At 37.8% G+C, this 13,860-nt stretch overlaps 1 protein-coding gene across 1 annotated transcript; it reads left to right on the top strand.

Moving 5' to 3' along the window:
• Window positions 1-5,110: 5,110 nt before the first annotated feature.
• Window positions 5,111-8,679, top strand: LOC135254793 (POU domain, class 4, transcription factor 2-like). The gene is made up of 2 exons (XM_064335296.1): window positions 5,111-5,926; window positions 6,218-8,679. Exons 1-2 carry the CDS (start codon window positions 5,711-5,713, stop codon window positions 7,145-7,147), a joined length of 1,146 nt encoding a protein of 381 aa, XP_064191366.1. The 5' UTR covers window positions 5,111-5,710; the 3' UTR covers window positions 7,148-8,679.
• The last annotated feature ends 5,181 nt before the right edge of the window (window positions 8,680-13,860 follow it).

The following is a 13,860-nucleotide window of genomic DNA, read 5'->3' as shown; positions in this document are numbered from 1 at the left end:
TGTCGTCACCATCATCATCATCGTCATCATCATAATCATCATCATCATAATCACTATCATCATTACATTACATGTCTATCCAGGATGCCATTTGTTATTTGATATTAGTCATTTTTTATATCAAGCACAGAAAATGTGTATGCCCAAGCACTATCTGACTGTGATATCATGGAAGGAAAAGGCTCACTGTGTTGCACAAACAAAGCACAAACACTGAAAGTATGAAAGGAAGGAAAAAATAACCATAATTCATTTGGTATTCAAAGAAGAAACCCTTCTATTGATGAAGGACATTGACTTAAACTCATAAAGCACTTGTGGACAGTAAACACTGAGAGACCCAATTATTTCATTTCATTACAGCATTGAAGAGGTGCTCTTATCCAGAGCAACTTACACAGCTTTACATGCACTACATGTATACAGCAGGACATTGTATTGAAATAATTCTGATTAAGTATCTTGCTGAAGGGTGCAGCAGTGCCCCAGTTGGGAATCAATCTGGGGAACCTTTGAGTTACGAGCCCATTCCCTGACCATTATCCTACACTGCTGCCCTATTATGATGCCTTCTGAACAGTGACACGGGATGCAGCACTTACAAAGTGCCAACTGCTAAACGGTGCAATGTTACAGAAGCCCAGTAGATCAGATAACTGTTACTTTAGGTTTTAAGTTGTCAAACTTTATGTCGAGTTATGTCAGGCATATGCATGCAATAAAAGCAGCAGTTCCATAAATGTCTTTATGAAGGCTGTAATGACTGCCCTTTTTAAGTGTGTGCGTCCTGTCGCACACGTCAGGGTCCATGATGCAACACAGACTGCTGCTGCTGCTGGGTAAAAGTACTAGTGTGAAGTAGCAGGCTGTGCTGACAGTGAGCGGGTAGAAGTCAGCATCTTTTCCACACAGAGGAGCTCTCACTTTTTGTTCTGAAAGCTACCACAGTTACCTTGTTCCTGGCACAAAGGGCTGTATGATAATAAAATGCTGTCTTTGGTGGAATTGCAGCATAATTGGGATTGTTAATGCACCAGGCTCCTGGGGCAGACCGACTTATGTCTTTGTGCAAAGTGGACGCACACACACACATGCACACACACACACATGCGCGCACACACACACACACCCACACACAATGCACACACACAACATACACACACACACACACACACACACACACAGACATACGTGCACACAATCCTTTATCTCATGTTCTGTCTCTCTTACTCTCTATCTCAATTTTCTACCGGTGTATATCTCTGTGTCTCTGTCTCTCTTTCACTTTGTATCTCTCTTTCACACACAGGCATAGACACAGATGTAGACACGCACACACTACACACACCACAACACAAGCACAACTTAATTCTGTTATAAAATAATAAAAATAAAAGGCAAACAACAAATCCACATTAAACCAACCTATGCTTGTCTGAAATATAACTAAAAGCTTTTTATTCAGAATTCTTCAGAGAACCTGTGTTTTGAACAGACATAAATGGAGCTATCAAAGATAGGGGACATTTTTGAAGGAAAAAAAACAGCAACATTTAAAAACAATATTCCTGTTTTGCCTGTAAAGGTGTACAAACCAATACAACGCAAAACAGTTACAGATACCAAAGGGGATGGATGATTATATTTTATTTATAGTCTGAACATGTTTTCTTGTGCACTTATTTTACAGTACTAACTTTTTATATGAAAAGAAAGCACGCATTAACTCATTTTAACACTTGTGCTTCTAATTTTCTGTTGGGTTCATTTCTGCTGGGTGAGTTGAGGTATGTCAATATTTTGGTCAAGAACCACAGGCAAGAAAAATGCTAAGTAGGATGTTCTGCAATGCCTGAACACATAGCCTGTGTGGTAATTAGACGTTGCTCCTCTCAAGACAAAAGAAATACACTTAGAAATTCAATTAAGAGGGCCTGAGGGCACTAAAGGCGCACGCTTCATTGGAAATGCTAATGAAACCATTCTCCTTAAAATCCACTTCCATCATTTTGTCATTAACAGGAAAGAGAGGAAAAAATGTATCCCAGGTGATGCTGATCAATAGAATTTGTTTAAAGACTCAGCTCCGCCAGGCAAACCTTTGTGAAGATCCTTCACCTGCTGCATCCTGGGGAACAGACATTTTCTACAAAAGGGGATACAAATACAATCCCACATTCTGCTGGATGCTACATTTTTTTGTGGCCATGGGTAATTTTGATTCTTTGCATGCTCCATTTTGAAATCCATGCTACTTCCTGTATTTCATTTAAATGCATTTTACTCTACTTTCATTGCGGGTATCACCAAAAGTAATACCTAAATAGGGTTTAAATTGTAATCACAAATTCACAGATTGAAATTCCCAAATTCTCTCTATATATGTATTATGTATGTTATGTATTGTGATTAATATTTCTACAATTATAGTCATGTATTGATTGTGTGTGTGTGTGTGTGTGTGTGTGTGTCTACAATAAGAACACTGGAGCCATACAAGTAAGATAGTGCTGCAAAATTACCCGTGAATGTCGGTGCCATTGCCTTGGCCTTCACAGTGATTGGTCTGTGCTGCAATGCAAGAACATGTGACAGACCATTGGCATATAAACAGCACTATAATGGAAACCAGTGCAGTGTGATGTGATATCAATAAGGTTTAGAGGATTGTCATCATCCACTTTACTACAACTTATTTACCAAATACATTTATAAGTTAGAACCCTGCCCCCCCCCCCCCCCCCCACCACCGCCACCACCAGCAAAAAATAAAAAATGTATTGTTTACATTCAGATAGTCACTGTGGTGTAAACAGAAAATGGGTCCTACTACTATGCAATAATTATACATAGAGTCCGTGGTTTACTATGATTGTGAACGTGTTATTAGTTAGTATTATGGTACCACATCTTGCACAAAACCTTCACATTGAACAATAGACACATATGTACAATGTTCTTTCATCGAGTTCCTTGAGATTGGGTAAATTGATTTATTTGACTTAAGATATACTTTTTGTTTCATTGTGAATGAAATTTTCATAAGCCGATTTAGAGGTGGTGAAATATGAATGATTCCGTTAAAGTTTAATCATAAATCAGTCTGTCGGTATATGTGAGGAGACACTGATTGCCCCTTGATATCTACTCAACGGGTGCACGAGGGGTGGCTTCCACGAGCCGTCCCACGCGAGAGGTAAACCTTTCAGCAGCCGGGTGGCATTCATAATGTGACTACGGTACACAAGCAACAGCTTTGTCGCTGCTGTGGGCTATATTGGATGGCTTTGAGCATCAAAATAAAAAAATTAGTAACAAAAGTCGTTAACAAAGAGTCCTCATGTAGTCTATAGCGAGAAACTACCAAGTTCAGCTGTGCATCAGGCAAATCGCAATGTACATACGATTATGGAATCGTAATACATAAGCTACAATATCATTATAGTTATTATAATCGCTTAGTATCACTTCGCTTCATTGATGACCAGGAAATTCACATATCATAGCCTATTACAAATTTTATATGGGGAAATTTACTAATATTCGTGTTATCTTTGTATCTTTCTTAGGATTTAATGTTTTATGAACAGAACCACTTTTGCGTATGCTCTGTTATCGATGTCTACTGTTTTTATCGTGTGAAATATTGAATAGATTAGTTGAATAACACAACGCTTCATAGACAAAATGGCTTTTAAAGCAACAATATTTATTCTTATACAGAAAATTAGCAGTGTTAACATGTTTACATTGTATTTTTATGTGCCAGACAAAATTACCATATATATATATTAAATTGTCATCACAGCGTACCTTTACCAGATGGTGAACAATTAAAGGTAAAAACTTCGCATCTTAACAGAACCCATACTATTAGGCGTCAACAAACACCACACCATACCTTACTATACTTTACTATACTACACTATACTGTGCTATGACATGCTGTGCTATAGCAATAGATTTTGTGTATTAGCTTCAGATTAACACATTTATTTAATAATAAAGAAATTAACTACACCCTTGTCGTTTGAATCACAGCAAAAAAATAACATTGATACAACTCTTATTTCTGAATGACTGCAAGATGTTTGTTATGAAATGGAAAGTATAAACAATATTATCCATATGGGTCGCCTATTTAATCAACAGTTTATAGTAATTACCCATCCACAGGATTCGAACAGATTAAACAAATTAGATAACCCTTGTTAATTAGAATATGATTAAAGGTTTTTAATTATATCACTGATGAAGTACTCTAATTAGTGTGAAGATATGATAATAGCCCGCTGCGACAAGTGTATAATTGTATTGGGTTTGCAATCAAATTCTAAATACTTTAAAAAACCCACTTTCCGTTGTCATTAATAAAAGATTTCCCATAGAAAGACCGTTCTATAAATTCATATATGTGTTATATAGACCGACTCATAATGTTTCTTCAAAATTTATGAAAACGAATACATTCGTCAATATGAATTAGGCACATAAATAAGAAAGGTCGAAAGGGACGACTTATTAAGAAGCTGATTCTCGAACCTAAATTAAATTTCAAACTAATAATAATTTCCTTGCCCGTATGTAATTTGTTTATAAATGCTACTGCACTTGTTCCAATTGTCTATTGCGTGGTAATAAAATGACAAGCTTGTTTTTTTCTTTAGCTACTAGTTTCTGTCAGTGTAAATCGCACTAGATAAAACTGTTCATTGCGTAATTCTTTTTTCTTTACGTTTACTTCTGCATACCAAACTTCTTGAAATTATTATTGCAGCATCACGAATGCGTGTAAGCAGTTCTGTGCCATGCATATATATTTTCCCGGTCACACTGTATGTTTCGCGTGCCTCTTTTTCTAGGTTCCAAATAATTTAAAATGAAGCAAAGCACAATGCTGTTTTTAGCCATCTGAAATGAATGCCTTGTCGAGCACTGCCCATGCGCAGAGTCCCCAGCGGCGCTGAGGCTAATGAAGAATAATAAATCATTTAAGGTTTTCAGGTAGACTATAGCAGAGAAAGAGAGAGAGGGAGGGAGATGGAGAGGGAGAGAGAGTAAGCGAGAGAGAGAGAGAGCAAGCGCAATCTGCCCTTCGCCTCAGAGAAGAGGTAGATCGAGTCCCAGCTGCATTGAACGTAGTCGAAGTGTAAAGATAGTCGCCACTTATCTCTTAATTAAATTCATTGTTGAACCGGAAACAACAGAGGAAGGTCAAAGAGCATTGCAATTCTCAAGCCAGTTTATGGAAATCTTAAAGAAGAATAAACCAACAAATAGTATATCTGTATCATTGGCTCTTGGCATCTTTGAGGACTAAATTTTTAAAAAAGACAATAAACAAAGAAAAATAAAAGAATAGGAATCCGAAAAAAAATCTGAAAAGCAATAAGGGCAGGAGGCGGGCATTTATTTTGAGGAGTGACGTGCTACAGTCACAGAGAGGAACCTAAAGCGCGTGGCGTGTGCTCCTCGCGACATCAATCCAGCCAGACAGCAGCTTCACTTGGAGTCCCCAGACCTGTGGGGTAATAGTTGATGTGCTGCACAGAGACAAGAGACATTGTTTTTTTCTCTTTGACTCCGTCGCGCAGTAGTTATAAGAAACTGACTCGAGACTTGAGGAGGCAACCGGGGCTCGAGCTACTATCGAAGAGGCGGAGTCTTAACCTGTTAAAAGGAACTTGCTTCAACTCGGTCGTCCGCAAATATGATGATGATGTCGCTGAACAGCAAGCAGGCATTCGCTATGCCCCACACCAGCTTGCCCGAGCCCAAGTATTCCAGTTTGCATTCGTCTTCGTCTTCTACTTTGACTTCGAATGCGCCTTCGTCTTCATGCTCTTCTCGACACAGTAGTACCATCAGCAGCGGTAGCAGCAGCGGCTCAGAGACGATGCGCCGACCCTGTCTCCCAGCCCCGCCGGTACGTATTCTGCATAATCACCGCTTAAAGGCACATTTTGACAGCCCACTTTTTTGCTTGATGTTTTTTTCATATCTGCACAGCAAATCACACCACCTTCATTTCCAGCCAACTTATGTATTCAGCCGGGTTTGCCTTTCGTATTAATTTTTATGACCTGGGATGTTGCATGTGTCTTGTTTTCTGTGTTCTTTTTTAGGGATTTTTTACATTCTGGAAATGTTTTAATCCGAAGAGTGGAGTGGGAATTCCCTGCTGACAGTAATGTGTGCATTCTATTTGCAATTGCAGAGCAATATATTCGGAGGATTGGATGAGAGTTTGTTGGCGCGTGCTGAAGCTCTAGCGGCGGTGGATATAGTCTCTCAGACCAAGAGCCACCACCACCCTCCACATCACAGTCCATTCAAACCAGACGCTACTTACCACACCATGAACACTCTCCCCTGCACCTCATCCTCTTCCTCCTCTGTGCCCATATCCCACCCTTCCGCCCTGGCGGGTCACCACCATCATCATCACCATCACCACCATCACCAGCCTCACCAGGCTCTGGAGGGGGATCTTCTGGACCACATCGCGCCTGGTCTTGCTCTCGGGGCCATGGCAGGGCCAGACGGATCTGTTGTGTCCACGCCAGCGCACCCTGCTCACATGGCAGGCATGAACCACATGCACCAGGCGGCCCTCAACATGGCCCATGCCCACGGGCTGCCCTCGCACATGGGCTGCATGAGCGACGTGGACGCCGATCCTAGGGACTTGGAAGCCTTCGCTGAGAGATTTAAGCAGAGACGGATCAAACTTGGGGTAACTCAGGCGGATGTAGGTTCAGCCTTGGCCAACCTGAAGATTCCTGGGGTCGGCTCCCTCAGTCAAAGTACCATCTGCCGATTTGAGTCCCTCACACTCTCACACAATAACATGATCGCTTTGAAGCCGATCCTACAGGCGTGGCTGGAAGAGGCGGAGAAGTCGCACAGGGAGAAACTGAACAAACCAGAGCTTTTCAACGGGACAGAGAAGAAGAGGAAGCGCACTTCCATAGCCGCGCCAGAAAAGCGGTCTTTAGAAGCCTACTTCGCCATTCAGCCGCGTCCTTCCTCGGAGAAAATTGCGGCGATCGCTGAAAAACTGGACCTCAAAAAGAACGTGGTGCGGGTCTGGTTCTGTAATCAGCGGCAGAAACAAAAAAGAATGAAATACTCTGCATGCGTCTAGTTTTACCGCTGACGCTGTAAGAACAATGAACATTCATAGACCCATAAACTGTTAAGAGACTATTTGTATGATATTTCTTATCCCACACTTTTTCAATCATCATTGAATTGTACATTGAAGCAGAATTATTCACTGTATTCAAAGTGGCTGAAAATGAATACACTATCCCGTCTTTTACCCAGAAAGGATGTGGAATAATTTAAAAGGATCGTTTGACTGAACAAGTAAGAATATTTCATTTTCCCCGCTTACCATTCTTCACAATTTTGTTGAGAACCTGTTATGCTTAAATTACATGTAAAATATTGTTTATGCCTTTTGATTTCAATATTGGTATAACTGATTTAAGATAATGGTATTAATTTCAGATATTGGATTGGATTTGATATCACGTAGTTTAAAGGAAATATACGAATGCACTTACATTTTAAAATTTATTATTTTTATTTTACTTCAAATCAGGCCTGCTGAAGATGTTTTCCTGCTGAGTGCATCTGTCTATATATATATATATATATATATATATATATATATAGCAGTGCAATATTGCTGTACCCTCGTAGTTATGGTGCAGGCTGGTGTTTTTGGGCCGAAGCATCTGACACGGAGGGTTTCATTGTAGCCTATAGTCACTGGAAGCGATTATTAGATCACTGCCAAACAGCCCCCTGTAAATTATTAATTTAACAGTCCCTTACTTAATTTCGTGTTCGTTATGATTAATTCCACCTCTCACATTTAAAATGTGTTGACAGGTGCGGAGATAAAGGATAATTTTATTCATTTATTTGGAAAAGCCGTGCTATAACATTTAATCAGTTTAGGGGTATTTTAAACACTAGGAATATTTCATAGTGTATAGGCATAAGACTTGATCAGAGTTAAGCTAACAGGCTTGTGTAGCCAAATCAGATTTTTATTGGTCGTAATACTTCTGCACTACAGCGTGGGTTTCATGCTTATAAACTATTTATTGTGTGAGGTAATGTTTACTTCATTACATATTTATCGGGATTCCCTCCTGGTTTTGCTTGAGAGAAATCAAATTCAAGACACAAGTAAAACGTGTGTTCTTCTCGAAAGGGTAATAATATGTCAAATTATTTTCTCTTTTTCTCAAAGCGTATGAAATGGCACAATCGAGATATATATGAGATAGTCTTCTCTTTTAAAATTATTTTTATGTGTTTTCTGGAATGAATTTGTATAATTACCAGCGTATCATCATCAAGTCGTTGCTTGTTAAATCACTTTGTTTATTAATGTTTTCTTAATGAAAAAATAACACTTTTCAAGGAAGGAAGTATAGTTGTATAATGTAAATATTTCATCGGAATCACGACATGCACACAAATATATTAGTACAGGTTTTTGCTGTATTGCTGTTTTAGCAGAGATAAATTGATTAATTACTTTATGTAATGTATGTTCCTTTCCGTTACTTGAGAATTGAATTTATTAATTTATGACATTCATGTACCTTTTAAGTTATTTGATTATTGAATTGCAATATGTGTTCCATTAAAGAACAAGTTTTAACGTTTTATTGGAATTCAGTTTTCAATGAGTTGTATTATTTATGTAGACCTAACTATTATTATTATTATTATTATTATTATTATTATTATTATTATTATTATTCCACCTAAATGACGAGGTGCTCTCTAAACATGTTCGTTGTTGTTATGACACCAACTGGTTGAGCTGACCATGACAAAATTTTGAAACTGAGCAAAAATTATATACTTACCGATAAAATACCTAATTGTTTTACAATGCCTTTATTTGCTGTATCTTTCAAGAAAACATAAATTGAGAGGAAACGACCAATGGACTAAAAAAATATGTTTCACGTTCATAGCTACTTTTATGTCATTAAAACTGTCTAAAGATTGGACCACTGCAATTGTGATTTAGGGGTTTACTCACGTGAAGTAGATATGTTGAGGTGAAAGGGACGTTCTGGCTGATTTTGCAACTCGTGGCAGCCTACCTGAGAGCAAATGCTAATATTCTATTATAGTCTAATCAGGGAGTCTATAGAGATCTGGATACGTCCCTGGAGGGTTTCTGTACCAGCTGTCAAAACCCGGAAAAACACTACTGCTGCCAAACCTGGTCGTCTTTATTTAAACACACAGCCACACTTTCTCATTCCAACATCAACATGGACACATTTTAGGGCTTCTTGGTATCAGTTTATGTCGGGTACTAAAAACCATAAATGAGAATTCTCCCGAGTATCCACATGTCCACATATCCATATTTGACTATGTAGGCAGAAATGTTAAGCACTGCGCAACGTTAAAATCACTTCAGCACCATGGATAGCTACAGGCTAATGTGCGAGTAGCGCTTCAAACTAAAGCTTCTTCTGGTTTACATAATCTAATTTTTATGAAATGCATTTATGGTACATAAAGTAGTGAATAAACAAGACTTAGGCCATATCATATTTCATGCCATATTTAATATATGTTACACCAAATCAGATTCCACCGCATTGACAGTGATTTAAATTAATATTGTAAAAATCATATCATAATTAGAATATATTTTTTTGAATTGAAGTATTATATAATTATTTTTACATAGAATATCGTGAATGAACCAACATATAATAAACCTTTCTGCGTTCGAGTATAATTTTTTAGTATTCATTAAAAGATATACGAAGTGTTGTTATTGATCGAGGGACTTAATCCAGTCTGAGGCAAAGCTGATTGTGAATACATTAATATATAGAAGACACAAAAAGGTAAAGGTGAAAGGTCAAGTGCCTACATTGTCAGATATTGTCTCTATATTGTCAGACAGACTATAAAATATTATTTACTTGTATGATGACTCGTCTTTCGTGTTTACACCTCCCCAACTCGCCACCTTAGACTTTTCATAGATAATGACGTCACGGCACGGTGTAATATATATATATACTGTACTGGCTGAGTTTAAGATAACAATACACATACACCACATACACCAGATATAACCACGTTTTACAATTTATTTTGTACTTTACACACACACACACACACACACGTACGTATGCATGTATGTATGAATTTATGTATTATTATTATTATTATTATTATTATTATTATTATTATTATTATTAACTGACCACATGATGCCGCAAAGCCTCGGTAAACATGTTACCTTCTGAAAAAAAAAAAAATATATATATATATATATATATATATATATTTTCGTAGACAAGGTGCGAGGACAGTGTTCCCCAACTGACTTTCAATAGTCTGTGGAATTGGCCATTACATATTTCGTATTATAAAATGTATTCATTAAAACGTCCTCTCGATGAATTAAAAATAATTTCTGCATATCTTCTCAAAGGGCCATTGACTCCAGAGTTAACGCTAATTTGCTGGAATTACTAATTATAGAGCGAATTATGAAAACTAGATAATTGCTAGGAGTAAGTAAGTAACCATTAGTTATCTCTTAATTACTGTCGGTCAGGGAGAGCTGAAATGTGAAATGCTCATTGGGAATTGGAATTAGCTCTACGTATGGAGTCTGGCGACCTGACATCTCTACCCTGCGCGAGGCTGTGCTATTTCCTTCTGGAAGACATTTTCTTTTTAACTTTCATACAAACAGAGAATACGTATTTTGTTTCGTTCTATATTAAATATATACAGGGCTTTAAAAAGCTTACAAAGCATTTTTCCATGAAGGTAGCCACTTTACATTTGTATTTTGACTGAATTGTAATGGAAAAGAAAAGCATGAAATGCTTAAATGTGAGCTCCAGTACCAAAGCGTTCTTATGTTGGTTACAGGTTCCAAACAGTGATAAGACAGGTTGGTAGGAACGTTGGTAAAGAAAGGGCGAGCACTGTTTTCCTTTGTTATAATTAGGCCGTCTGTTTTATTTTTCTCTTTTCCCTGAACATTTTCCCCTTTCAGTGGGATTCTGATGAAAATTTAATGAAGCCAGGGACCGTCGGAGCTCCGCCGGGAGAACTACGAATAGAATATTTTAACTGTACATTTACTCCAAGTGTCTGCCTTCAAAGACGTGACTGCTCTCAAATTAGAGGAACCACAGGCCAGAAACCAAACACGCGACAACATAACCTTTATTTATTATCATTTTTTGTATTGTCGCAATATAAGCAATTTAACGGACTCTGTTTTTCAATATTACAGTTTTTAACGATAATAATTGATTTCTGTCTTTAATATATTATATTTGAATGAAAAAATTATTACCTATGATTTTTAGAATGTGCAGTTTTTTTCCCCCAGAAACCAACACACGAAGTTTGGCTTGTAAAGAAGGGGCTGTACATTTATTTCAGGTCTAACATTCGTTATACGCGGTAAGTAACCTTCTGACATAGGCCTACACATTCTATATTTCATGTTTCAAGATAGCCATTTGCTTATTTAGTTTATGTTAACTTTCTAAAACACTTTCAGTATATATAATATTTAGTATATTACACACAGACATAAACAGGAATGCGGCGCGCACACATAGGCTACATAACCAACGCGCGCACTGGCATGCAGCTGTTGAAAATCTGAGTAGAATCATTTACTCAATTGTCGAACGGGACGTTTGTGCTTTATTTTGTTGTTTATTAATAACGTCCATTTAAATTCTACAGTCCGGGTTCATCTCAGAGAGGTATATAGATTATATAGGCCTATATGTCAACAAGAGGCTTTCTCACAGAGGTGTACTTTCCAGTTTATAAAGTTTTGTGGCCCTGCATTTTTACAAATGCTGTGATGGTTATGGGTATGTTTTGAGCTCCAGGTCTGGCAGGATAAATATTCTATATGCCAAAACGCTAAATCGTGGTTGGCTACATATAATGATAAACTCCCAGGGTCAGACCCGTAGATGATTGATTGATTGTTCCTTGCCTGTAGGTATATAGACTAACTGAGCAGATGATTGAGAAAGCACGTGCCCGTCTGTAAATTTGGGCTGTTGTAGCTAACTATACTTGCACTAAACCAGGTGATGCAATCTCACAGCTGTGCCACAGAAATATTAATATAATCTGGATGCATCATTTTAAAACCTCTCCAGCCATTTGAGCGTTGTAATATATACAGTATTGAGAGTACCATTTTTTCATAGCGTTGTGAACTTGATGGAGAAAAATCAACCGAAATGTAGGCACATATTCACGCGGAACGAAACCCTTCACCCGAAAGTATATCATCATCCCCAGTTTTTCTTAAATAGTTTTCGTTTTGCAATCTAGTTTTTATGTTCAAAAACTAGTCTGTGCGCTAAATTTAATACGCCGGTTTGTTCGATTATTTTCCATCCTCAAATCGGGTTAGTTAACAGTAAATAATAATAATAATAATAATAATAATAATAATAATAATAATAATAATAATAATAATAAAAACAAACTTTTCTTTCAGATTTACTGGGCAAACTAAGCAAACGGTCTGGAGATAGCAAGAATCAGTCTGTTTCATGAGTTTGAAGCAATGGGAATCAACTTGACAAAATACCATTCCAAATTAGGGTGGGAATTGGACATACACAGCGATGGGCACCAAATTATTTAATAATAATAATTGAAGACTGGCCTTTCAAAAACAACTGTTAGACTGCATCCGTTTACAGATGCTTCATATCGAAGAACCTATGAGATTAATTTATTTATGTTAATCCAAAATGCCTGGCCGCTGAAACTAAAAACCGTTTTCACAAAATAGAATGTTGACGATATTTGTGTACATTTTCCACATTTCTCAATGAATAAGCACATGACGAATGTGTTCTAAAAAGCAAAACAAATTTTGGGAGAAGGCTCTTCTGAGAGGTCGACATTTGGATCTGATTTTCACAACATCGGCGGCAGAACAGCACATGGCACATTTAGGGCTATAACATCTAGGCTACTAAAAACGGTGACATTTATTTCAAGTGGTTTTTCAGTCAGCAAACCGTACGAACAGCGCAGAATCAGATTAAACTATTTTGAGAGCTTTTTTTGCATTGTATTACAATTTATACTAGGCTACTTTTATTTTGTTAAATCGTGGCATGTGATATGTATTAATATCATCTCTCTCTCTCTCTCTCTCTCTCTCTCTCTGTGCGCGTGTGTTTGGGTGTGCAAAATATAATAAATAATAAAAAGTATGCTTGCAATGTTGAAATCTGTGGTTGTACGATTGGAGAAACCTTTATCTTCTTCGTCACCACCACTTTCATCATCTACTCTCATCATCATCAGCATCATCATCATGCTCAACATCAACAACAATACCATCAACTTTTTCAGCATAATCAGAATGCCACTGGCCACCAGTTACAGTATGTCTGCTGTTCTCGGGCGTGCAGTATTGACGCCCGATGAATCAAGTTTGTCTCTCAGCATCAATTCATAAACCGGATTCAGATTGAGGATAAGGAGCACAACGGGGTTGATTGGAGCGATTGCGGACCAGAGGGGGCGATCGCCCTTACGCCCCAGGGGGATTATGACAAGAGCTTTCTCTTTATAAGTAGTCAGCAGGCTTGTCAGTTTTCACTTCACAATAGCAAATACAAACAATGACCCTCGATTAAAGACGTGTCTCCGCTGAATGTATCCGTTCAGATATACATTGCCGTGGCTGAGTAGCTGTCTCCAGTGGCCCCACCTGGTTTTCCCACGGTAATTTCTGAGCTGAGTAACAACCAGTCCTCAAACTCACTGACCCCCTAA

Source organism: Anguilla rostrata, chromosome 5 (genome assembly GCF_018555375.3).
Source record: "Anguilla rostrata isolate EN2019 chromosome 5, ASM1855537v3, whole genome shotgun sequence".
Lineage (NCBI taxonomy): Eukaryota > Metazoa > Chordata > Actinopteri > Anguilliformes > Anguillidae > Anguilla > Anguilla rostrata.
The sequence above is the reverse complement of the archived record's forward strand: the minus strand, read 5'-3'. Positions and strand labels throughout refer to the sequence as shown.

Bases quoted from the DNA above. Each gene is read 5' to 3' on its own strand.
- LOC135254793 (XM_064335296.1), top strand. From the start codon at position 5,711: ATGATGATGATGTCGCTGAACAGCAAGCAGGCATTCGCTATGCCCCAC. The intron at 5,927-6,217 runs GTACGTATTCTG...TTGCAATTGCAG, and splicing joins CCTGTCTCCCAGCCCCGCCG to AGCAATATATTCGGAGGATT.